At 42.9% G+C, this 25,457-nt stretch overlaps 1 protein-coding gene across 3 annotated transcripts in view; it reads right to left on the reverse strand.

Annotated features, from left to right (window-relative positions):
* Positions 1-1,031: 1,031 nt before the first annotated feature.
* UVRAG (UV radiation resistance associated) overlaps positions 1,032-25,457 on the reverse strand; it is a 302,584-nt gene continuing 278,158 nt past the window's right edge. For 2 of the 3 annotated variants that reach the window (XM_010334331.3, XM_003923486.4), the window contains exon 15: positions 1,032-5,969. In XM_010334331.3, coding sequence (XP_010332633.1) covers positions 5,267-5,969 — 703 coding nt within the window. In that variant the 3' untranslated portion in view covers positions 1,032-5,266. Of the gene's footprint in view, positions 5,970-10,806; positions 10,885-25,457 lie in introns of all 3 variants that reach the window. The other variant, XM_074400911.1, reaches the window with a different exon arrangement.

The raw sequence follows: 25,457 nt of genomic DNA on the forward strand, positions 1-25,457 counted from the left end.
TTTCTTTTTCTTTTTTTGAAATGGAGTCTCGCTCTGGCACCCAGGCTGGAGTACAGCGGCGTGATCTCAGCTCACTGCAACCTCGGCCTCCCAGATCAAGTGATTCTCCTGCCTCGGCCTCCCGAGTAGCTGAGATTACAGGCACGAGCCACTGTGCCCGGCTAATTTTTGTATTTTTAGTAGAGACGGGGTTTTACCATGTTGGCCAGGCTGGTCTCGAACTCCTGACATCAAGTGATCCGCCTGCCTTTGCCTCCCAAAGTGCTGGGATTATAGGCGTGAGCCACCAAGCCTGGGAGAGCCTAGGTTTTCAAAAGACTAGTTTCAGCCGTAGTACACATTCTCAATGTGTATAGAATGAATATCTGTATTTCAACCATCCCACCAAAGCCTGAAACATAGAACGCAAGAAATCCTCGTTGAGTGACTAATTCCTCCCAGTGTGCATGGTGCTTTGTACAGATCATTAAGTGCTTTCATGAAGACGTTTATCTCTTTTAATATTCTATCAACTGTCAGGGGTGGGGTATTATCCCTACTTCACAGATTAGGAGCCAAATCCAGAGAGGTTAAGTGGCTGTGCTCCACGTGCTAGAACAGGAAACCCGCTAAGTCCCAGGCATTCTTTCTATCCCGGCAAAGGGCCTCCTCTGGGACCCAAGGTGTTGGGACCCTCCTGTTGGGACCCAACGTGACCAACATTGATGGAGCACCTATGATGTGGTGGCTCTCCTGTAAACGTAATTGGGAGGGACAGAATTCTTTCCAGTTTTTTTTTTTTTTTAGATGGAGTTTCACTCTTGTTACCCAGGCTGGAGTGCAATGGCGCGATCTTGGTTCACCACAACCTCCGCCTCCTGGGTTCAAGCAATTCTCCTGCCTCAGCCTCCTGAGTAGCTGGGATTACAGGCACACACCACCATGCCCAGCTAATTTTTTGTATTTTTAGTAGAGACGGGGTTTCGCCATGTTGACCAGGATGGTCTCGATCTCTTGACCTCGTGATCCACCCGCCTCTGCCTCCCAAAGTGCCAGTTTTTTAACAGATTAAGAAATGGGAGCTCTCAAAAGCTCAGTGACTTCCAGGGTCATAACTTCAAAGCGGCAGAGTTGCAGAGAGGTGAACAGGTGTCATGGGACATTCAGAATTTCGCTTTGAAAGAAGAGATGCTGGCTGCACTATGTACCACACAGCAAAAACCCAGATTGATTTAATATGTACGTATTAGCCAATTTTTGTGTTGCTATAAAGGAATACCAGAGGCTGGGGGATTTGTAAAGGAAAGATGTTTAAGTGGCTCATGATTCTGTAGGCTGTATAAGCATGGTGCCAACATTTGCTCAGGTTCTGGGCAGGCTTCGGAAAGTTTACACTGATGGCAGAAGGTGAAGTGTGCGAGTAAGTCACATGGCAAGAGCGGGAGCAAGAGACGGGGAGATCCCAGACTCTTAAAAAACCAGATCCTGGGGGAATGGAGAACTCACTTATCACTGGAGGGATGGCGCTAATCCATTCATGAGGGGTCTGCCCCGTGATCCAGTCACATCCCACCAGGCCCCAGCTCCAACATGGGGAATCACATTTCAACACCAGATTTGGAGGAGACAAACATCCTAACCATATCATTCCCTGAAAATACCAGGGACAGAGAGATGCATCTCTTTTTCAGATACAGATTTCTTTTTTTTTCCAAACACAAAGGAAAGATGATTAAATAGACTCAAGCAAGTGTCGCTGGAGTCCAGCCTGAATCTAGCTGAAGTCATAATTCAGATCTAACCAAGTTACTCTTTTGCTTCAAGACTGGAAAGGGCAGCTACCAGTTGCCTACTGGATTCATCCAAATCTCTTTATTTGGCACCTTAAGTCCTTCCAGTTGGCCTATAACTCCATTTCCCCGTTTGCCCTTCTTCATACCCATTCAGGCCTCAAGCACAGCAAACTCCCTGCTGTTTTCCAAACTCATACCCAAGGCCTTGCCCCGGGCCTATGCCCATGCTGTTCTCTCTACCCACAACGTGAAATTTTACATATCTTTAATCTGCATTACCTCCATGAATCTTTCCTGGCCCTTGAGTGACAATGAATAGCTTTGTCTGCATTCCACAGAATACATACATCTCTCCATCACGGAATTTAGCACACTCAATTATCATTAATAGCTAATATCCCTGTGCGCCCCACGAGAGAATGTGTCAGAGGCCAAGGTTTATTCATCTCTGTATTAACCTTGTTTATAGCCCAGCCCCTTACACACATGTGGAGAGTGCGTGTGAGTGCGTGAGAGCAAGAGTGCTCAGTAAACGCTGGCGCTTTAAGAACAAGGCTTTCATGGCTGACCCAGCTTCAATAGGAAATTCAAAACAATGAAGACAGGACTCAAATGTAGAGGGAAATAATATACACTTTTAACTCTCAAAATAAATACTAATCAATTTTATTGTATAAATACAGATGCTGAGTTTTCTTCCAATTACCAACAGATCAGTTTCACATGCCATTTATTACTTGTGGTGGTTTAAAAAATTATTTAAATAACTGGTTAGGTCAGGATAAATGGGCACCATTAGAACTGCTAAAAATATATATAGCTGGGTACAATCTTCCAAAACTAATATTCTGAGGGGGAAAAAAAATCTCTGGAATATCTAAAGTGGTTAAGGGGAAGTGAAGAGAAAAAAACCACAATCGAATATTCACTTGATAACATTTGTCGGCTGTTTAAAAGCATCTCAGCTGTAGGAAAACTGGAAGGGTTCTTAGCAGCTCAGAAATAGATGGTAATGAGTTTCCAATTCAACTCATATCTTCCAAGCAAACTTAATTTTCTTAGTGATTTACAAAACTAATTTAAAAGATTAGTAGGAGATAATAACTCATCTCCTATTTTGGCCCCAGCCACTTTAAAGAGAGGCTAAACTAACTCTACAGCTTTGGAAAACATCCAACAGTTACTCCAGGGATGGGTGATCCCATAGGTTCTACCTAGGTCATGGCAGAAACTGCAGACATCAAACAAGTTCAAATGGAAACCCCAAACACAAACTAAACGAACCCAAACCTAAGCGGTGTTTGGAGGCATCACCACCGGGCTGTGTGGGTTGAGGGAAATGTGTAGGGCCTGGCAATCAGCTCTGAGCAGCCTGATGACATTCAAGAGCAGGGCTTCCTGTGGTGCAGTGAAAAGCCATGAAGCCCAGAATCAATCGGGGGTCTATACAGCGGTGGGGGGACGGATGGGTAGGGCCCAGTGCTCCAGGCTCTCACAGTTGTGTGGACCTGAGATGGACACTGTCATCATGAGGAGTCCTACTCCTTGGTGATGCCAGAGCCAGGCGGGATGCCCTGCAAATGGATGTACCTACTTTGGGTTTGACATGACATTTAAAGTCCACCCCATATCTGGGGAAATCATAAGTCCCATGGGATTCACCTTTCATTCTGCAATCCTAACACTGCCCTTCAAAATCTTTTTTCTTTTTTTGGTAAATGTTCCTTTCCTGGAGGGCCCCGCAGCACAGGCATTTCCACAATGCTGTTTATCTCCACCCTCACTGACTCTAAAATGAGTGGCAGACAGTCCACTGCAGAGAAGCTCCTGCTCCAGGTGAAGGAGCTTCCGTCTCATTCCACCTTTCATGTGGAATACGATGGGCTTCTTCAGATGCAGGTAAAGCTCTCCGCTGCCCGAGAGCTGGTTTTATCTGCTGTGTAGCAATCCTGCGAGCTCTCTACATGGAAAACAACAATGTAGCTATACATAAAACTTGAGCCCGGGACCGCCTGGGCACGACGTGAAAGTGACTATACGGCCTGTGACGAAGCTGCCGTGCAGGACAAACGCGGCTGCTGGAGGGGATACCTGTGAAGCGCGTGTGTCGCTATACACGTAAACGGAAACGAAGTCAGCAGCCTCTGCTTAGATACAGACATGGCTTTTGTTCAGGCTAGTCCTGTCATGATGTGACATATGGAGACGTAGGTTCAAGAGGAATTTCAAAGCTGGGAAAAAAAAAAATCAGGTTGGGTGAAGTAAATTCAATTTTTATTTTTCTATATAATACATGGATATATGGATAAAGTTTCCTTTAAAGAGTTTGCAACCCTGAGGCAATGTCCTTGGGTAAATAACGTATAAAGCAACAGCAAATGAAATCTGAATGCAGGAATGACCACTGGACTTCAAAACATAATTTAATATTTATGAAATTGCACATATACCAATAGTAATCTATGTCTCGTCTAGCCTCTTAATCCAACTATCTCAACTGCCTTGCAGTTTGCCTACCAGGCAGGCTGACTCTTTACATACATTTTGCCATGTAAATGCCGACCTTCGGACTGAAATTTAATATATTAACATTGGATTTACATAAAGGATTTTTGTCTGGTGAGTGCATTGCCAGAAAGCATGCCTAGTTCTTGACCACAGCATCTGCCCACATAAAAGCTTTGGCCCCTGCAGTGGATAAGATGGCATCTGACTGCAGTAACCTGGAGGTTCTTGAGGGTCCCTTGGGATCCATCCGAAGCAAGTTTTTCATCTAATCTGAGGGTAACTAAGGGTATGGCAGAGGAGGGGAAGGCCATGGCTGGTTAGAAGAGATGGAGCATCAAGGCTACTGGGTTACAGAACCAGTGAATCTGATGTCTTGTTTCCAGGACGCATGGCCCACCCACTGAGAAGAGGGGGTAACAGTGGGGTCCACGGGTGGAGGGTGGTACCTGGGGGCAAGGGGAGGGACAGATGGGCCTGGGTGTAAGGAGACCACTACGCAGCTTCTTCATCTCCTCACGGATGGCCACAGACCTTGCAGTAAATGGTGGAAACCTATTTCTGAATATTCCATTTCCCCAACGTTTTATAAACTACAGTGAGGGCAAATACTTATGAGAAACTAAGGGTGAGTTCATTATATTATTTATATATTATCATCTTCCCTCTGAAGATAACATAGAAGGGCAAATGAAAAGCAGACAAATAGCTAAAAGGTAACTTGAGCTGTAAGCTCTTTCAACTAGAAGGTGACTTTTGCCTTAAAACAATCATCAGGCCTGAAAAGCAAATCTCAAAAGCAATATCTAACTTTGGCCCACTGATACACAATGATCCTGAGTCCCTCCTTCATCTCCAAAGTCTGTTTTTCTGAGGAATATCCTCCATTAATATTCATTTTGTGTCATGATTATTACAAAGGGTTAAGTGCAGCTTTAACTTCATTTGAGGCGAGCCTCTGCCCTGGTCCTGCTGTCTACCCGCTCACTTCACTTATCGGAACTCCTGCGTGGCCGGCGGAAGCTGGATACATTTTCGTTCAGTGCATAGATCCTCCGAGAGAACTCTTCAAATTCTCCCAGAACTTGTTCATCACACTCTACTGCCACGGCACTGTCCACTGGGATGCAGTTAAATGCTTCCAGCTGATCGCCTGAGGTGAAACCTGTGGCTTCCAGCCCAATGATTTCTTCTGCTTGCTCCACAGTACAGCAGAGCTCAGCTTCTGAGACCGGGTGGAACTCACCTGGAAGCTGGATGCTGGCGGGCCCGGCCTGCTCGCTGGGTAGGAGAGTGCCATTGACTGTGGCTGGATGCCCAGAGAGGGCTTCTCCTTGTTCTTGGCTAGGGTGCACACTCACATGGCCTCCGATTAGGCTGTCAACTAGATCCACTCCTTTTTTCTGGTTTTCTTTGGAGAAGTCCAAGGAGGTATCCAAGGAGGAGGACAGAGACGTTGTCTTTCTCTCAGTCTCTCCCACGGAGGGGACGGTGGTCACAGGCTGGGCTAATGCTGAGTTGTAACTGGGAGGAGGGGTTTTGTACTGGAGTCTCTCATTCTCAGAGCTGGCCCGTTTTCGATGCCCTTTGTCTGGTGAAGGGATCCCCCCAGAGAAGCCTACATCCACACCCCCAAATGTGGAGCTTTGTCTCTTAGGAACAGGGATTGCACTGGAGGTGTGATGTCTGTCGCTAGAAGAGAAACAAAAACAAGAAGTTACTTCCTACTTCAGAACTCGGTGTAAGCCTTCCGGATCCAGAGACAGGAAACAGCATACTTAGGTCTGAACTAATAAAAACAGATAAGAATCAATCTTAGACAATAGTTATTGCAGTGTCTGAATGCAAAAAACAACATGAGGTATGTGGGTCCAACTTTGGGAGCTTCCCTCCAGCACGAAACAGACACGCTGCAATATATTTAGAGAAGAGGGCCCAGGGTAGGGCGGAGAACAGAAGTGTGTCCTATGGGGAGAGGTGAAGTAACTGGACAGGCTGGATCTGGCAAGAAAAGCGTGTGAGGGATGTAATCAACTTGGTGTTTCTGAAGGGCTTTCCAAAATCTTATTCTTGTTTTTAGTATTCAGTTCAATTCTTATTTTAGCTTTGAAAAGCAGTCCTCCTCATCGGGCAGAGAAGTGACACGACTTGCTCATGGGAACTCAGTGAGGCAGCAACAAGGCTAGACTGAGCCCTGTGCCTCATGATTTCATGATCAGCAACCTTACTGACACCCAAATGCTAATAACTACCTTGTATTATTGAACCTGGAGAGAGAGGGTCAAAGTTACATTTTAAAAATTAAAAAAAATTTTTTTGAGGGGTTCCTTTTTTTTTTAAATGAAAAACTAACTTGAGAAATACATTCTCTTATGGGGCTAGCCACACAAATGCTTTACAATACTTGGTCTGCAGCGCTGTCTTTTGGGTCTGAGTTTCTTCTCAGGAGGGTATCTTCGGGCCAGCAATAATAATCACTGTTCAGTTATACAAACTTTATAATTTCTGAAGTAATTTCCTATACATCATTTCACTTAGTCTTTCAGAGAAGGCAGGTATGCATTATTACAGTTAAGTCTGAAATAATAAATAATAATCAGTTAATGGAAATAGAGTATCTATGTTCTGGAAATGATGGCTATGTACACACTCTGCTTGCTCTAGACATGCTCGTATGTAGATGAAATCAGTCAGCTTCGATAAAGCACTATGAACAGACTGGTCCAGAGGCAGCGGGAGGCACACACAGATCATCTGACTCATGTGCTTCAGACGAGGAAGCACGCACGGAGTTCAGTGGCTTGCAGAGGGCAACCACTAGCCAGGGGCAGAGGAAGAACTTGAAACCACACACACCCAACAAGTAGTACCCATATGTGCCTGGCCTTGGGGCAGGGAGAGAGATGCAAGACCAGTAGGCCCTGCCTCCAAGGAGCTGCCAGTCTTGCAGGAAAAAGACATTCCTCATTACCCAAATACTACATTTTCAAATTACAATAGCAAGAGGTACCCTAGAAAAGAAAATAAAAGAGAGCCGGGGTTTCTTCCACTTGTATCTACAGCCACAAGCCCTGGCCCCCACTCCCTGCTCCCCCTCCTCTCAGACTGTCTCTGACGCAGAATTATACCTGCTGTCTCAGACACCAAAGCAAGGGTTCTTCTTGGGAAGGGGCAACCACACAGCTTCTAATCCATGGGCCCATCAGACTCCTCTACCTGGCTGTGAGTACTGGTGCCAGGAGAGATTTCATAATTAGGGGTGGTCACTGGGGTGCATATAGAGCTAGGCAAGTAGATTAGTAAATTATCCTTTTTAGTTCTCAAGAAAAAAACAGAACAAAATCTGCTGGCCTTGATCTAAGTTTATAGTTAATATGCTGTGAAAACTCACAATAATTGGGTAAGCTTCACATTTCTGCAAACCTTCTTGTTTCCACTCTGCCACTTGCTGACAGTGTCCCTCTCTAAACGATCCTGCAGGTTGACTGGGTACTCACACCGAAAGAGAACATGAGCAGCGCCCTCTAACAGTCTGGACTGGCTACTCTGTGCAGCTTTCATCTGCCAGCCCAGCCCACGATGGGAGGAAGCGCCAGGTGAAGCAGCCTGGAACACTGAAGGTGATGTTGTTGGTGTGTGACTAGAGCCAGGGGCTTAACCCCTCATGCTGTGCCCTGTGCTGCCATCCTCCTACCCCTCCCCCACCTCCAGGCATCCTGCTCTGCTGCTCTGCGGGGCTCCCAGGGGGCTGATAAAAGGCAGGGCATAAGAAACAGGCCTTGGGCACACCCAGCAGCGCTGCACAAGAGGAACAGGGGTGTTTGTAGCCCTCATTGATTTTGAGACCCTCTAAAAGTTCTCAACTTTGTACAACAGAAAAGTAATGAGGTGTGACAACCCTGCCACCACTTCGCCCCACCTCGCCAACTACGATGGGAAGGGAATGACCATTTTCCTGAGTGTCAATAATGTTTGGGGCCCAGTGGAAGATGTGCTGCCCACACAGAGCCCCTGAGTATCCCGTGAGGAAGACAGGCAGGCGGTGGGTCATGTGGTTTGTTCAAGGCTGAAGAACCACATCTGAACTAGATTCCGTCTGACTCCAGAGCTCATGCTATTTATTGTGTCCCACATGGGAACACAACATTCGAATTCAACTAACATTTGCTAAGTGCCAAAGACATAAAACACATCAAGCCAAATGCCTTCTCATTTGCCCACAAACTCTAAGACGGTATGCTCTTCCTGCTTTCATGGATGGATTCCATGGCTTTGAGAGGTAGGAACTCTGGTACTTTCTGACATCCTGATTTTGTGGCATTCTTCTCCAGGTCCCTTGGATTTGTATGAAAACTCACGTAATAGTAGTATCAGATTCAAACTGGAAAATCCAAGTACCAGTAAAAGGTTCTCTTTTTATTTTTTAATTTTATTATTTTGCTTGATGACAAAGTCTTAATCTGTCACCAGGCTAGAGTGCACTGGTGTGATCACAGCTTACTGCAACCTCAACTCCTGGCCTCAAGGGATTCTCCCATCTCATCTCCCAAGTATCCGGGACTACAGGTGTGTGCCACCATGCCCAGCTAATTTTTATTTTTGATATTTTTTAGAGACAGGGTCTCATCATCTTGCCCACAGTGGTCTCGAACTCCTGGGCTCAAGTGATCCTCTTGCCTTGGTCTCCCAAAGTATTGAGATTACAGGTGTGAGCCACAGGTCCCAGCCAAAATGTTCTCTCTTAAGAATGGCAAGGAAATTAGTTACTTTGGATAGATAAAAAAGAAGTCTACATATCTAAGGTTTGCCTTTTTATCACCACATTTTTTCTTCCATTTTTAGTTATATGAGATTAAACCTTTCACACATTGTAATTACAGCTTTTCTTACAATCTTAAAAAAGTTGAACAAGAAAAGGCATTTTCTCGATGCCTCTGGGCCACTGATAAGAACATGTATAACTGAGCGATGACACAGTAAGGGGACTACAGGATGTTCAGTGGCGTCTGTTCTGTAGGCAAGTGTGGCACAAGTTCTTCAAGTCCCCGCCCCCTGGCGGTGGGGGCAGGAGTGTCACTGCCCCTGCCTGCAGTGACTGCTCTACCCTTTAATGTTCTGCTGCTAGTTTGCTGTGTTCTTGTAAAGCGCATATCCTAAAAATTGTGTGCAAAGTACGAGTAAACAGGATTTGAGTGGCGGGCCAGGAGCTGCCCCGGACAGAATATGCTTTATTTATTATATGAGTTTGGTAACATTAATTTTGGCTGTTTAGAATTGATTTTTTTTTTATTACTTCCAGGATCCCAGCTACATTCCAGGTTTTTAAGATAGCCGAGCTACAAACAGTTGAAGTATTAAATGATTACATTAAATACACATGTATTCTCAATTATTATAAGTTTATACTCATAGGAAAACTAAAAATATACTAACTAAAACTCACCAGTTTATTACACATGAAATAACTGCTATTAATTTCAGGTATTTGCCTTTCGGACTTTGATTTTATATACGTGTGTTTAATTTTTAAAGAAATCCTGTGGCCAGGTGTAGTGGCTCACACCTGTGATCCTGGCGCTTTTGGAGGCCGAAGCAGGAGGACTGCTTCAGCCCAGCCTGGGCCACATAGGGAGAGCCTGTCTCTACAAAAAATTAAAAAATTAGCTGGGCATGGTGGTGTGCACCTGTAGTCCCAGTGACTGTGGGCTGAGGAGTGACATTGTGTGAGCCTGGGTGAAAAAAAAAAAAAAAAAAAGCTCTAAAGCTGTGTTTCTGGTATATACATAATTCTATATCCTGCTGTTATATGTTACTAAAACCTCCTGGTAAGCGTAATTCTAAATGGCTGCTTCACTGAGTGGACTGTCATGATTTACTTAATTATTATTTTCGTAGATTTAGGATGTTTCTGAACTATTACTATTAAAAAAAACAAACTGCTGTCAGCATCTCTATATAAAAACATAATGCATAGATTTTTAATAAAACAATTGTGATTTTATATTTAATAGAAGGTTCTGAGGAAGATCCTTCATTGCATATTTTAGTATAAGATAAAGAAAGAAGAGTATTTTTAGCACTACACTTGCCTAAAAAGAGAAAGGTAGCAATTAGAAAGGCAAATAATAGATCAAAAAAGAATATTCAGGAGGTTTCAAGATTCTTTTTGTCTGATTACAGTCTGGCTTCATGACTATTTCATCTAGATGAAGAGGTTGAAACACATATATATACTAATTACATGACCAGTTTTTAAAGGCTGTTGATAATTTACTCATCAAATGCAATAAGGACATTTTTTAATAATGTGATGAAAACCTTACAGGGAGTCTCTACCCTTAGACAACCAAAAGCAAAAACGTGTGTGTTTTGGGCGGAGTGGACATATTAGGAAACATGATAGCTTTTCTTTATTCTCTACTCCCACCAAGGGGCCCCATGTGTTCAGAGGCACTCGAATTGTGGTACAGAGCCTGAGGTTCAAGCCACTGGACCAAGTCTACCAGTCCACTGCCCACATTTTCCTCGCCAGCTATTTCCCATGAGTGGCTGTCTCTTCCAGCTGGGCTCAGATCCAAACTGGAAACATGACATGTGGGGTTTAATGCTGCCATTAAAAGGAATTTATTAAAAAATAACAACCCAAAGATATCATAATTGCAATTTTACTAGGCTAAGGTTTGGTGAAACACAGCATAGCTTGTTGAATAACTGAACCACACCAGAGACTTTTAAACTACTTAATAAATTTTTTGCCGTAAGTAAAAAAGGATTTCCTGGGGTCACAAACAATGGTGTGATGAGGGAGAAGCCAAGTGGCTTGGAGTTGTGATGAGAAGGAGGACAGTCTAGTTCCAGTTTGGCTTCTTTGGATCAAGTTTTCTCTGAGCTCTCTAAATTAAGATGATGAATTTGTTTCTCATTCTGTGAGTCCTCATTTATTACATACAGCTAATACCTTTTCTTATCTCTTCAGCTCTCTCTAGAGACAGAAGTGGTGACAAGAAGGACTGTTCAAAGACCTGGATTGTACTCCTAGCTCTGCCACTAGGATCCCATCTATATAGACTTACAACTTAAGGTCACATTTGTTATTAGTTTTATCAGTGGTCCTTAATCTTCTTGGCACCAGGGACGTTAGTCCACCATCCTCACCCCATCATTTCCCTCTCCTCTTCCTCTTGGTTTTCCTGCCTGAAGCTATAGACTCCTTTTACAGAAAAGAGATTGGGAGAGAGAAGACAAGAAAGCACCAGTCCAAAATGTGACTCCCATTTCCACAATTCCCATATGTCATGTTCCTGAGCTCCACATGGAGCTCCATCATTAGGAAACACGAGACACTGATGATGCACCTCACTGCACCCAACCTGTGTTTCCTCTTCTGCAAAATGCTTATATCTACCCAACAGTTACTGCAGTAAGGATTAAATGAGACATACAGGTAAAATTCTTAGTACAATGAGTAAGTCCCCAATAAAGTATTAATAATAATAAAATAACAGCAACTAAAATTTGTGGAAGACAATTTTTCTACGGACTTGGGGGTGGGGATATGAAACTTCCACCTCAGATCATCAGGCGTTAGAATCCTCACATGTGCAGTTCACAATAGGATTCATGCTCCTATGAGAATCTAATACCGTGGCTGATCTGATGGGAGGCAGAGCTCAGGGGGTAATTCTTGCTTGCCCCTGATCACCTCCTGCTGTGCAGCCTGGAGGCTGGAGATCCCTGAGTTACATGACTGTGGGCAGGCTTCCCCTTTATAAAATAGATCACTGGACTACAGTAAGGATTAAATAAAATAATGTGCTTAAAATCACAGGCAGGATGCCTGGCATAGACACTGGTGTCAGTGGTGGTTGTAACTGTGGTTGCTGTCATTATGATCAACTTTAGTGGGCTTTAAATTCTCGAAGTAGTATCCTCATTTTACAGAAGGGGCAACTGAGACACATTCATGTCTTGCACAGGAACACAGGGTAATAGGTGGAAGGACTGGGATCCAGATCTCCTTCCCTTTACTGTGTCTCCTATACAGCATACTGTTTCAAGCAGGAACAAACAGGAATCCTCCCACCGCCTTCCTACGCCTCCACTCTGTGCAGCAGGGAGCTAGCCGCAAGAAGCAAATAGAGAAGTAAGGTGCCAGGTGCAATGGCTTATGCCTGTAGTCCCAGCACTTTGGGAGGCTGAGGCGGGAGGATCACTTGAGCCCAGGAGGTTGAGGTTGCAGTAAGCTATGATCATGCTACTGCATTCCAGCTTGGATGAAGGTGAGACCCCCGCCCCAATCACCTCAAAAAAAAAAAAAAGCCAGGCATGGTGGCTTGAGAGGCTGAGGAGGGCAGATTACCTGAGGTCAGGAGTTCAAGACTAGCCTGGCCAACATGGCGAAAGCCCCATCTGTATTAAAAATATAAAAATTAGCCGGGTGTGGTGGTGGGCACCTGTAATCCCAGCTGCATGGGAGGCTGAGGCAGGAGAACCTCTTGAACCCAGGAGGTGAAGGTTGCAGTGAGCCGAGATCGTGGCACCACACTCCAGCCTGGGTGACACAGTGAGACTCTGTCTCAAAAAACAAACAAAAAAGCATAAAAGAGATTTGGCAAAAAAGACCGCAATCCATCAACAGATTTAATCTGTTCAATGTGAAACACAATCCTAGTATGTTTTCTTTTTTTCTTGGGGACATGAGGTGGGGAAAGCTTTGAATAAAGTAGAAATGCTCAAAATTTCTCTGTTTACATGATCTATCTACTGCTTAGGGACTACAAGAACTTCCCAGAATTCTTTGAGGTACATTCCAATTGTCCCCAAACCCCTGATGCATCCTTTTTCTGCATGAATTTAGCTTTAGGGAGAGAGTTTTGTTTGTTTGTTTGTTTTTTTGAGATGGAATCTTGCTCTTGTTGCCCAGGCTGGAGTGCAATGGCATGATCTTGGCTCACTGCAACCTCCACCTCCTGGGTTCAAGCGAATCTCCTGCTTCAGCCTCCCAAGTAGTTGGGATTACAAGCATGCACCACCATGCCCAGCTAATTTTGTATTTTTAGTAGAGACGAGGTTTCTCCATGTTGGTCAGACTGGTCTCGAACTCCCAACCTCAGGTGATCCGCCCACCTTGGTCTCCCAAAGAGTTGGGATTACAGGCGTAAGCCGCTGAGCCTGGTGAGAATTTTTTTTAAGAGGGAGAAATTCTCTATTTCTCTGACAAATTCAGCACTTTTGTAACCATTATATAAACACCTTGCCATGCAAATACCTTGCCATGAAGCCAACCCAGGAAATGGTAGAGCCCAGTTTCCTTTATTCCACCATCCTCGCCCCATCATTTCCCTCTCCTCTTCCTCTTGGTTTTCCTCCCTGAAGCTATAGACTCCTTTTACAGAAAAGAGATTGGGAGAGAGAAGACAAGAAAGCACCAGTTCAAAATGTGATTCCCATTTCCACAATTCCCATATGTCATGTTCCTGAGCTCCACATGGAGCTCCACCATTAGGAAACAGGAGACACTGACGATGCACCTCACCGCTCCCAACCTCTTTCCTCTTCTGCAAAACGCTTATATCTACCCAACAGTTACTGCAGTAAGGATTAAATGAGATATACCAGTAAAATTCTTAGTACAATGAATAAGTCCCCAATAAATTATTAATAATAATAAAACAACAGCAACTAAAATTTATAAAGTGCTATGGATTAAGCACTCTGTTAACAGCTTTATACATGGTCTCATTTAATCCTTATGACATCTCTATGAAGTATTCCAAACATCATAGTCATTTTACAGATGAAGAAACTGAAGCACTGAAGCACAGAGGTTAGGTAACTTGACCAAAGTCATGAAGCCACTAGGTAGAAAGATGTGATCTAACCAAGCCAGTCTACCTGATTCTTAATTTCCTTCTCTCTCCTAGCCCCTAGGATCTCAAGCGTTTTGTTGCCACCAAAACATCTACATTTGATCTCTACTTCTATCTGAGGACAGGGTGAGAATGAGAATAATTTTTAGCTTAAGTGGATTGGTATATTTCCCTTCTTCTCTTCATGCCCACATTAAGTTTGTGTTGCTCTTCTGACTTTATAACACTTATTATACTGTTAGGCATTCTAAGCATCAGTGATTAGCAGAAATAAATTCTGCCATGAACTGATGGAAATGTGGAAACTTAAAGGAAGATGGAATAAAGAAAGCATGTAAAGATTTACCACATCAATAGAGTTCTTGAAGCTGGGGTGAGGTTTTAAGAATCTGAAACAGTTTTTTTCCTAATTCTCTTTTAGATTCACTTGTACTTGTTTCATCTGTCTACAACCAGGTCCCACACTGTGAAGTATGAGGACAGAGTACAATTCACAGTCTCAAATATGTGTCTTTCCCTCCCTACAAAATGCTTCCTCTGAGGGACATTACTAGATCACAGCTGGTCAAAATACTAAATCTTGATTGTCTGGCTCCTGGCCAAAACCTACAGCTACAACTCAGTGGAATAAGAATACTTAAAAAGAAAAAAAAAAAGACTTTTAAACAACATTTGATCTTCTTCTTTTTCCCCCCTCTTGTAGCAATCTATGACCTCATGGCAGTGAGACCTCTACATGAAGGTGTTTAAGTTGGTTTACGGCCACTAGAAATGTTTGAAGCTCTAGGTACTACTCTGCGCCAATATCATGTCAACTGTGTTAAAAAGCAATAATAGTTTCTCACCTTCTTAAAGATTACTGCTTAAATAATGCAGAGCAATGACAGGCCTGCACAGAGTGCCAAAAGCAGGTTGCCAAGGCAAAGCTGAGGTAGAATTACGTCTTTTGGCAGCTGAGAAATTATGACATAAAGTTAGTTTTTTTAAAAAAACAACCTCCATAAATTAAGCTACTATCCTTTTTCAAAACTCAGCAAAGGTTGGGATTTATCCTTCTTCTTTCCCTCTTTCAGATCAAGCAGGAGCCTCCTTTAGGGAAAGCCAAATTTAACAGCTAGATCTTATCTCCAGGGAGGTAGCTGGGGGTTAATAGTTTTAAGCATGCAGTCTCCAGGCCGCAGGCAAGCAATCCAAGGGCCTCTCACCATTACCAGATAAGTGTAAGTGCTTAATCTTTGCCCTGGATGTTAACAAAAACATGAAACAAAATAAAAATAGAAACAATATTGGAGTAAAAGCATAGCCTGAAATCTGTGCCAATGGTCACTTTTCCCATGGGCTCCGCTTGGAAGGTTTTCCTGCCAAAGTCTGACTAAATAAAAACAGAGTATAAAAAGGTATAACTGAACAAGGCAGGCTTTGGGTTTTATTTAAACTGAGTAGTGATGGAAAGATGAATTGGTGAAAGAGAAAGTTCCACAGGCAAAGGACAAAATAAGCAAGGTGAAGAAATCCAGTTCCCCAGGTTTGGCGATGTGAGGGCGTGGCCATCAGACCTCCCTCGCCCAGCGTGGGCCAGTGGACAGAGGACGAGGGGTTGCCTATTGCCCACACCCCATCTGGAGGCCAGCTAGGCTCCAGGCTGAGCTCTGTGGGATCAGGGAATACCGAGTGGTTCTCCAGGGAGACAAAGAGAGGTCCTGGGAGGGGTCAAGTCAACCACTTCATTCATCAACTTTCACTTTAAGAAATCATCATACAAATTAATGTACTAAAATCACAGTCAGGCAACCAACATTATGAGGACTGTAAAACGGTCTGTAGAAACAGACATAGCCCATCTTGATGTCATTTATATAGGGCTTCAGTAACATCCTACATGAGAACATGTACAGAACAGGAAAGAGATGCCAGGAATGATACCTGGGGACCACTCAGAGTGTCTGGACAGCACTTGAGACTTGGGAATAATAAATGGTTTATGCTGGAAACCAGGGAGAAAAAAAAAACAAAAAACCCTACCTTTGCCAGGGAAACCAGAGGAACAGCAATCTCACAGAACCCAGCCTCAGAAGGAACCCAAATGGGAAATTAAAACCCTGGTCAAAGAATGCTTTCAGAATTTAGAAACTAGACTTGGAAGGGAGCTAAAGGATGCCTTAGACTCCCAAGGCCAATGACAGAATCTGTGAGATGAAGTCTTTGAAAGATACTGCTAAGGCTGACCTACCATCAGATTTCCGATAAACTCTTACATGAGCCAAACTATGAGGGTTTAGGTGGAAAAATGGACAGCTCTGTCACGATTTTCAGAGATGCTGGAGGTCTTGGGGAGAAGTGCTTGAGTTATAGTTATCTGCCATTTAATTACTGTTTAGTAAGAGACTGGGACTCTAGAGATGACGTCTTGGTAACCTTATCTTTTGTACTCTCCTATACTCCTAAAGGAGGCAGAGTACAAAACTATGTATATTAACAGAACACACTAACAATTTAATTGATTTACTCCCTTATTCAAATATATACCAAGTATTTATTATACACTAGGTGCTGTGCTAGACTCTGGGGCTATAATAATAATTGGAAAAAAGCCATGGTTCATGTTTTCATGGAATTTATTATCTAATGAGAGAGGACAGACAAGTATCACAGATCACAGACATCAATGTCAAACCACCACCTCTGACCCACGCTATGCAGGAGGACATGGGCTCAAAGTGCTTATGGCAGAGATCTGACCCCGACAGAAAAGGCCAAGATTAGAAGGGCTAGCAGAGTTCTTTACCAGTAAAGAATGGGTGGGTGAGGACAGCATCTTACAGGCCGCAGGAACAGCATTTGCCAAGGCCTTTTGTCAAGAAAGACAACAATGCTTGAGGACCCAAAAGGTCAGTGAGTGAAGAGTTCTATGGTAGACGATAACACTGAAGAGGAAAATGAAGTCTAGATCACGTAGACTGAGCTCCGCAGGATCAGGGAATACAGAGTGATTGTGTGTGTGTGTGTGTGTGTGTGTGTGAGAGAGAGAGAGAGAGAGAGAGGGAGAGAGAGAGAGAGAGAGAGGTAGAGAGATTGATATTTTGGAAAGTGCACTCTTACTGCAGCTGGAGAGCGGACTGGAGGGGCCTAGATCATGCAGACTGAGCTCCGTAGGATCAGGGAATACAGAGTGAGTGAGTGAGTGAGTGAGTGAGTGTGTGTGTGTCTGTGTGTGTGTGTGTGTGTGTGTGTGTGTCAGAGGTAGAAAGATTGATATTTTGGAAAGTGCACTCTTGCTGTAGCTGGAGAGCGGACTGGAGGGGCCCAGAGGGATGGCAGGAGGCTGCAGGCTGCACAGTAGTTCAGGTGAGAGGTAACAGAGGTGCAGATCAGAATGGAAATGTATAGACACAGAAAAATACAAATAGCAGGGGAAACTGGCAGGAGTTGCCAGAGTTGGATATAACGGTGAGGAAGAAAAGGAGGAACCAAGGTTTTTTCCTGGCTTCCTGGCTAGTGTAAAAGAATGGAAAGCGGTTCCATTCACAAAAAAAAAGAGCTTATGGTGACTGGGATAGGAGAGAGAAAAACACATGGGCACATAGAATGTGCTGTGAAAATGTACGGGGGGAAATTTCTGATGTCAGAACTTACCTCCACTAAGAATAAAGTGAGAGAGAAAAGGGCCCAAGACTGAGCCTTCAGGAGCTCCAGCTTTTCGTGATGAGGTAGAGGAAGAGGAGCCTCTGAATGAGATAAGAAGGAGCATTCAGAGAGGAATGAAGAAAACCAGGAGAAGGCTGTAATAACAAGATTCCTTTTCTGGCATCACCAGATGCTAAATGATCCCTTGTGTAAAATACCTTATTCTTAACATAGTTATAAGAGAGGCTGTCCATGTAATGGTTAAAGCAGGGCTTCTAAAACCGTTCTGCCTGGGCTCAAATCTTAGCTCTCCCACTTGATGGTTGTGTTACATTTAAGTGATTTAACCCCTCAGTTCCTCAGTTTCCTCATTTGTAAGGTGGGAGAGGTTAGTGGGTCCTAATTCACAGGGCTGTGTGAGGATTAAATGAGTTAACTGTGTTCAAAGTGCTTTGGAAGAGTGCCTGGTTTGCAGTAATAGTCACTTGATATTAGCTGTAATGATATTACCTATTATATAATGCTATCCATTAAGAGAAGAATTGTAGAATAAATATCATATAAAATGATATTTAAACTCTTCAAAATTAAAACACAGATGGACTTTCCTCAGATGGGTCCAGAGGCTAAAACAAAACAAAACACAGAGAATTATACCTAAATTGAGCTTAAACCCAAAGGTCACAGCTGGGTGGGGTGGCTCATGCCTGTAGTCCCAGCACTTTGGGAGGCAGAGGTGGGGAGATCACTTGAGCCCAGGAGTTCAAGGTTGCAGCGAACTAGGTTGGCACCTCTGTACTCCAGCCTGAGCAACAGAGTGAGATACTGTCTCAAAACAAACAAACAAAAAACACAGCCGGCATCCAAGGTCATCATGAAGCAGCCAGTGCTCATTTCTAATGCTGCCAACACTTGTCAGCTTTTGATGGGCAAAGATCATATCACTAAATCTTCTTGAAACTTACTACAATGCACTAGATCCAGAAGGATGCTTATTTATTGATACTTATCAACATATGCTAAAGTAGTGGTCTCCAGCCTTTTTGGCACGAGGGACCGGTTTCATGGAAGGCAGTTTTTCCATGGACCGGGGCAGGTGGCTGGATGAAACCATTCCCATCTCAGATCATCAGGCATTAGCTTCTCATAAGGAGCACACTCCCTTACACGTGCAGTTCACAATAGGGTTTGTGCTCCTATGAGAATCTAATGCTGCTGCTGATCTGACAGGAGGCAGAGCTCAGGGGTAATGCTAGCTTGCCCTCTGCTCACCTCCTACTATGAGGCCCAGTTCCTAATAGGCCGTGGACAGCTACTGGTCCATGGTGGAGGATTGGGGACCCCAGTGCTAAAGAATGCCTGCTGAAAAACTGCTTTTTAGTACACGCATCTCAGTGACTTTTGTACTAATCCCTCTCCAATTCATTTAAGTATGCCCATCTTCTAAAACCCAATTCAAGTCCTAACTCATTCATTTATTCATTCTTTTTTTTTTTTTTAGATGAAGTCTCACTCTTTTTGCTCCAGGTTGAGTGCAGTGGTGCAATCTGGCTCACTGCAACCTCTACCTCTCAGGTTCAAGTGATTCTTGTGCCTCAGCCTCTCAAGTAGCTGGGATTACAGGCACACACTAACATGCCTGGCTAGCTAATTGTTGTATTTTTAGTAGAGATGGGGTTTCACCATGTTGGTCAGGCTGGTCTTGAACTCCTGACCTTCAAGTGATCCATCGGCCACGGCCTCCCAAAGTGCTGGGATTACAGGTGTGAGCTACCATATCTGGCCTAATTCATTCATTCATTCATTTTTTTTTTCCCCTTGGGACGGAGTTTAGCTCTTGTTGCCCAGCTTAAGTGTAATGGCACAATCTCGGCTCACTGCAACCTCCACTTCCCAGGTTCAAGCGATTCTTTTGCCTCAGCCTCCCAAGTAGCCGGGATTACAGGCATGTGCCACCCCAGCTAATTTTCTGTATTTAGTAGAGACAGGTTTTCACTGTATTAGTCACGTTGGCCTCACTCCTGACCTCAGGTGATCTACCTGCCTCAGCCTCCCAAAGTGCTGAGCCACTGTACCTGGACCTCATTAATTCTTTAACTCATTTATTTAACTCTTTCATTCTTAATTCCTTCATTTCTTTAACTCGTTCACTAATGCCTTCATTCCTTTAACTCCTTTATTCATCCCTTCTTTAACCATGCCAATCTAAAGTGATCTCTTAGAACTCTGAAGGTAGTACTTGTTTTTTTACCATCCAGCTGATCCTTAATATGATCACTTGCATTTCGACACATATTTCAGACATTACTGAAATTCACATTTCATTGCCTGACAGTTTTTGAGGTTCTGGAAATAAAGAGATGTATAAAATAAGGTTCATATCATTAAGGAATTCCCACTCTAATAAAGAAGACAGAGTGAACCAACAACCAGAACACCATGGTGCTCTGAAAACAATACACACTTTGTGTATTACAATGAAGAAGGGAGTCAGTAATCAGTGGGAAGACTTATCAGAGGAGGTGATAATCTGATTGGCACCTCGAAGGATAAGTGGGAGCTAACCAGGCAGAGTGTGTATGTGTTGGGGGTAGGGCAGAGCAAGAAATGAAGGGCATTTAAGGCAGAATAAAATACAGTATTTGTGTGCAGTCCAACTGTGAAGCCAAGCCTTGTAAACAGTATATGGGAGGGATCTAGTCTTTATTTCTGGAAACCCACTCCTCCACTTTCCAATATAACTTGGTACAGAGCACACAGATATTCAGTGGATATACTTGTTTTATGTATAAATGAATTTAATTAGTTGTGTGCAAAAGGAAACACTTAGGTGATGTTTTTTGGCAATGTGTTGAGAAAAACAGAACTGCCTCAAGATATTGTTATAGTAAGTCTAAATGATGAAATACTACATAGCCATTAAACATGATGCTAAAAGTTTTTAAGGGCATTGATAAAACAGTTAAGACATGACGTTATACAAAAAGGCTGTAAGGACTGTGCTGTCCAATATGACTCCTAAAACTGGCCGCTGAACTTGAAATGTGGTTAGTCTGACTCGAGATGTGCTATAAGTGTAAATTGGATTCAGAAGGCTTAGTATGAAGAAAGAGAACGCAAAATATTTTATTAATAATCTTTAAAATGTTGATTACATGTTTACAAGATATTTTAGATATATAACTTGGCTTTTATTTGAATTAAATAAAACATTCTTAAAATTAGCTTATCTGTTTCTTTTTACCTTTTTAAAAATTGACTGCCAGAATATTTAAATGCATCTGTATGGCTCATACTCTTATTTCTATTGAAAGGTGTTGGTACAGATGGTAAGATCTGAATTAGAAAAGAAATACAAAGAAAACTGACTAACACAGCAGCGATTTTTTTTTATGCCTGAATTATGGTGCTACTGTTTCCCTTCTGTATATTTTATTTTTTAAACTTTCAAATTTTGTTCATTGGGCACATACTACTTTATAATCAAAAGGAGTAAATAGAAATAAAGAAGACCCAAGTAAAAACGAGTACAGAGATCTCAGTTTGGTTCAGAGACTTGGTTGCTGGAAGAGGGGAGAGGCGGCATGGGGGTACCCAGGTGCCTTTCAGTCGCCAGTAGAGGGTTAGTGCACAAAGGATGTTGGCCAGCTGTTCTCCGTCCTGACTGGAGGCAGAAAAACGTGGAAATGGGTGTTAACCGCAGGAGGGGCCTGTAAGTTAAATATAGGGAAGAATTTCCTGAAGTGAGGGTTTTTAAACTCTGGAATGAGTTATGGAAGAAGCCTGGTCCCCAAAGGTCTTTTAAAATACTGCAGATACCCACATGCCTTGTGTGTTCCTGTCTAGAGGCAAGGAGATGACTTGTCAAGGTTCCTTCTGAAACAGCTATCTTAGAGTAAATAACTCCAATAAAACTTTCTTTTTCATTTATTTTTGACTAGGCTTAACTTTTCCTATTAGGGGTGCCGGCCTGCAAGAAATGCTCTCAAAGGCAAGCCTATCTGATACAGCTACCTTAAGTAGGACTCTTGAGACTTCAAAGACAATGTTATTTGATCTAAATTTAAAAACCAACGTCAGCTAGACAACATGTTTTTCACTTCCCTAGAGGGTCATCTGCCAGATTTCAGTTCTGAATTCAGCATAAGGATGACGGAAGGAAGGGAGGAGGGTAGATCTGTTTCTAAAAAGCAAGGCTTTGTAAAGATTTAAATACTGGATACTGCCTCATTTTCAAGGGTAAGTGGTTGGCGTAAAAGCAGAACTACCAGATCATTACTTGATTTTAAGGAAAGTAGACTGGCTCACTTATTCTAGATTTTCGTTACTCTCAGTTTACTGAAAAAACATTTTCCTAAAATGTGTCAAAGTTCTTAGGTATTTTCTTCTTTTAATACTTTTATTTAAAGCTCTAGCTTGATTCTGCTTACCAAAAGAAATAGAAGACTACATCAGAAACAGGTCAGCAGAAAAAAAATCAAACACCGCATGTTCTCACTCACAGGTGGGTGTTGAACAACAAGAACACATGGACACAGGGAGGGGAGCATTACACATTGGGGCCTGTTGGGGGGGACTAGGAGAGGAACAGCAGGGGGTAGGGAGTTGGGGAGGGATAACATGGGGAGAAATGCCAGATATAGGTGATGGGGAGGAAGGCAGCAAACCACACTGCCATGTGTGTACCTATGCAACAATCCTGCATGTTCTGCACATGTACCCCAGAACCTGAAGTGCAATAAAATATATTAAAAGCACTATTTGGAGATTTTACCACTGAAGTGAGATGGCCTCACATAAAGCCACGAGTTGCTTCTCCCAATATTAAACATTGGTGCTTGTTAAACACTTAACAGTAGTTTGGAGAAATACTGTAGCATGCTTTTGACCAAGGATACTTCTCAGTGCTCTGTCCTATTATTAAGGTCACTGAGATTGATTCTGTCTCTTTAAACATAGCTTGCCTGGTCCTAAAACAAAATAAGTAAACCCAACATTGCCCTCCCCGACTGCGGCGGGCCACACACTAAAGTCGGGCCTCAGCTTGTAAGTCCCAAAACACAGCGGGAGTGAACAGCGTACAGGAATATTTCTGCAAGTCACGTCCTTCAGAATATTTAATGTGTCTTATCTAATAATCTAGATTGTACACTAAACAACTGTCAACTAAGCAGTGGCAGGGAAAATCTTACACTTTCGAGTCTTCCGTTGTCTCCTGAATAATCTATATGCAGAAGAGACACTTAATGAATTGTCAAATGCAAAACTAATATTTAATAATGCTTTCTACAGTTCATTTTAGTTTATAAACCACTTTGACAAACATTATCTCATTTGGCCTACAAAAACTATGCTTGGGAAATATTTCCCAATAACTGGTGCTATTAACTCCATTTTAAAAAGCTGATACTCAGAAACAACTTATGAAATTAAGTGACAGAAGTGAAACTGGAACCTATATTTTCTGATTCCCAAATCTAGCATTCGTTCCTCTGTATCACACTGTCATGCATGAAGGTACTACAGAGTCTAAGGTTTATAATCAGGAAAAATTAAACTTAGGATAAAAAATTATATTGAAATCTTGCTTTTATCTTCTTTTTCTTCTTCTTTTTTCTTATTCAGAGAAAAGAACATGTCATTCCAGGACGCGTTCCACAAACACTATGGGCAAATACGCTTTAGGCCACTACCCAACCCATACACTTCCTTCTTCCGTGTTCCTGTTTCTTAACCAGTGAAGATGAAACATGATCATTTTTGTTTCTTTCAGTCTTAAAGTTCTTAAATTCTTCCCAAAGTTTTATGACATTTAGTTTCTTCCCTCTCCGAGGTAAACGGGGTAGAATAAACAACAAGAAATGTTTCCACTAGGCCTGCCGCCTAATTTTGCAGTGTATCTTTCCAGTGCTCTGGATTTGACTCTGGTGGATTTCCCCGAGGAAGGTAGGAGGCACTACCTAGAGAGGTGGCACAGAGACAGGAGAGCAGGGGATGGGCAGAGAAGGAACAGAATGGCCGTTACCCAAGAAAAGGCACTGTGATATGGTAAAAAGAATATGGGATTAGGAGTCAGATACTCTGGGTTTCTGGTCCCAGTTCCATTACTTATACCATGGGATCTTGACAAGTTGCTTGGCACTCTGAGTCTCAGTTTTTTGGTTTATAAAATAGTGGTCATTATTCTTTCCCAGCTACCCTCACAGGGTTCTTCCAAGCTTAAGTAAAAACATAGAAAGTTTTGCAAGTAAGAGATTTTATTATTCATAACTTCTAACTATGGGTGAGTTACCTAAGAAGGCAGGTACCAAAAAAAAAGTTTGCAGACAAACAGATTTGTAGGGTACTTATCTCTAAGGCCTCAGAGTGGTCTTACAAAGGACAAGGGGAAAGTGAGAGAGATGTAGACAGATGGTAAATATTCTGCACCATTAACATACAAGAGAGCAGGAGCCAAAATATGAACAAGAACCATATTCTACACCTATCTGCAAGACGACCATAGATGTCAAAGTAAAAACACCTATAGCAAAGGATGAATTTGATTTTAAAAATATATAGACAGTGGCCGGGTGTGGTGGCTCAAGCCTGTAATCCCAGCACTTTGGGAGGCTGAGGCGGGTGGATCACGAGGTCGAGAGATCGAGACCATCCTGGTCAACATGGTGAAACCCTGTCTCTACCAAAAATACAAAAAACTAGCTGGGCATGGTGGTGCATGCCTGTAATCCCAGTTACTTAGGAGGCTGAGGCAGGAGAATTGCCTGAGCCCAGGAGGCGGAGGTTGCGGTGAGCCGAGGTTGCGCCATTGCACTCCAGCCTGGGTAACAAGAGCGAAACTCCGTCTCAAAAAAAAAAAAAAAAAAAAAAAAAAATCTATCTATATATATATATAGATAGATAGATAGATAGTAACTATGATTCATCTATTTATTATAAAAGCTACTGCTTATTAAGTATTACTAAGTGCCGGGCAGTATGCTAGGTACTTACATATTTAATTCTTATGACCACACTATTAAGTAGGCACATTATCCTCATTTTATATAGGTAAAGGGATTGAGGCAGACAGCTTAAACGTGTTTGAGGTCACAGAGACAGTAAACGGTGGTGCTGGTATTCAAATTCATAGTCCTCGTCCTTCCACCTAATTGGGCCACTGTTTCTTAACCTACTTTGTCCTATACCCCAATCCTCAGGTGGCCAAATTCATTTGCTCCAGGTCCACTCTCCACTGAAATGTCATCTCCTTAGTGAAGGCTTGTCTACACCCCTCACACCAGGAACTAAAGGGCTTCCTCTGAATGTTCAAAAGAACTCATCTATTTTTCTTACAGCATGTTGTACTTTTTACTTTTCAGTACATGTTGTTTGTTCCTATTTCACTGCCTTGATTAGAGTGTCAGCTCCTTGAACACAAGCTCAAGGAGCATATTCCATGAGCAGAACAGCTCAGATGGTCTCTTCATTCCCTTCTCTAGTGCTTCTGTAATGCCAAGCTGGGACCACAGAGATGAGTAAGACATGGTCCCCAGACCCAAGCTGCTCAAAAGCCTAGTGGGTAAGCTCGCCAGAGAAGTGGATCTAAGCTACTGAGGGAATACAGACTTATCTCTGTATCTGCCACTGTGGTGTTGGGTGAGTGAATGAATGAGGTAGGATATGAGCTGGATCTTGAAGTGAGAGC

This window comes from Saimiri boliviensis, chromosome 6, assembly GCF_048565385.1.
Source record: "Saimiri boliviensis isolate mSaiBol1 chromosome 6, mSaiBol1.pri, whole genome shotgun sequence".
Lineage (NCBI taxonomy): Eukaryota > Metazoa > Chordata > Mammalia > Primates > Cebidae > Saimiri > Saimiri boliviensis.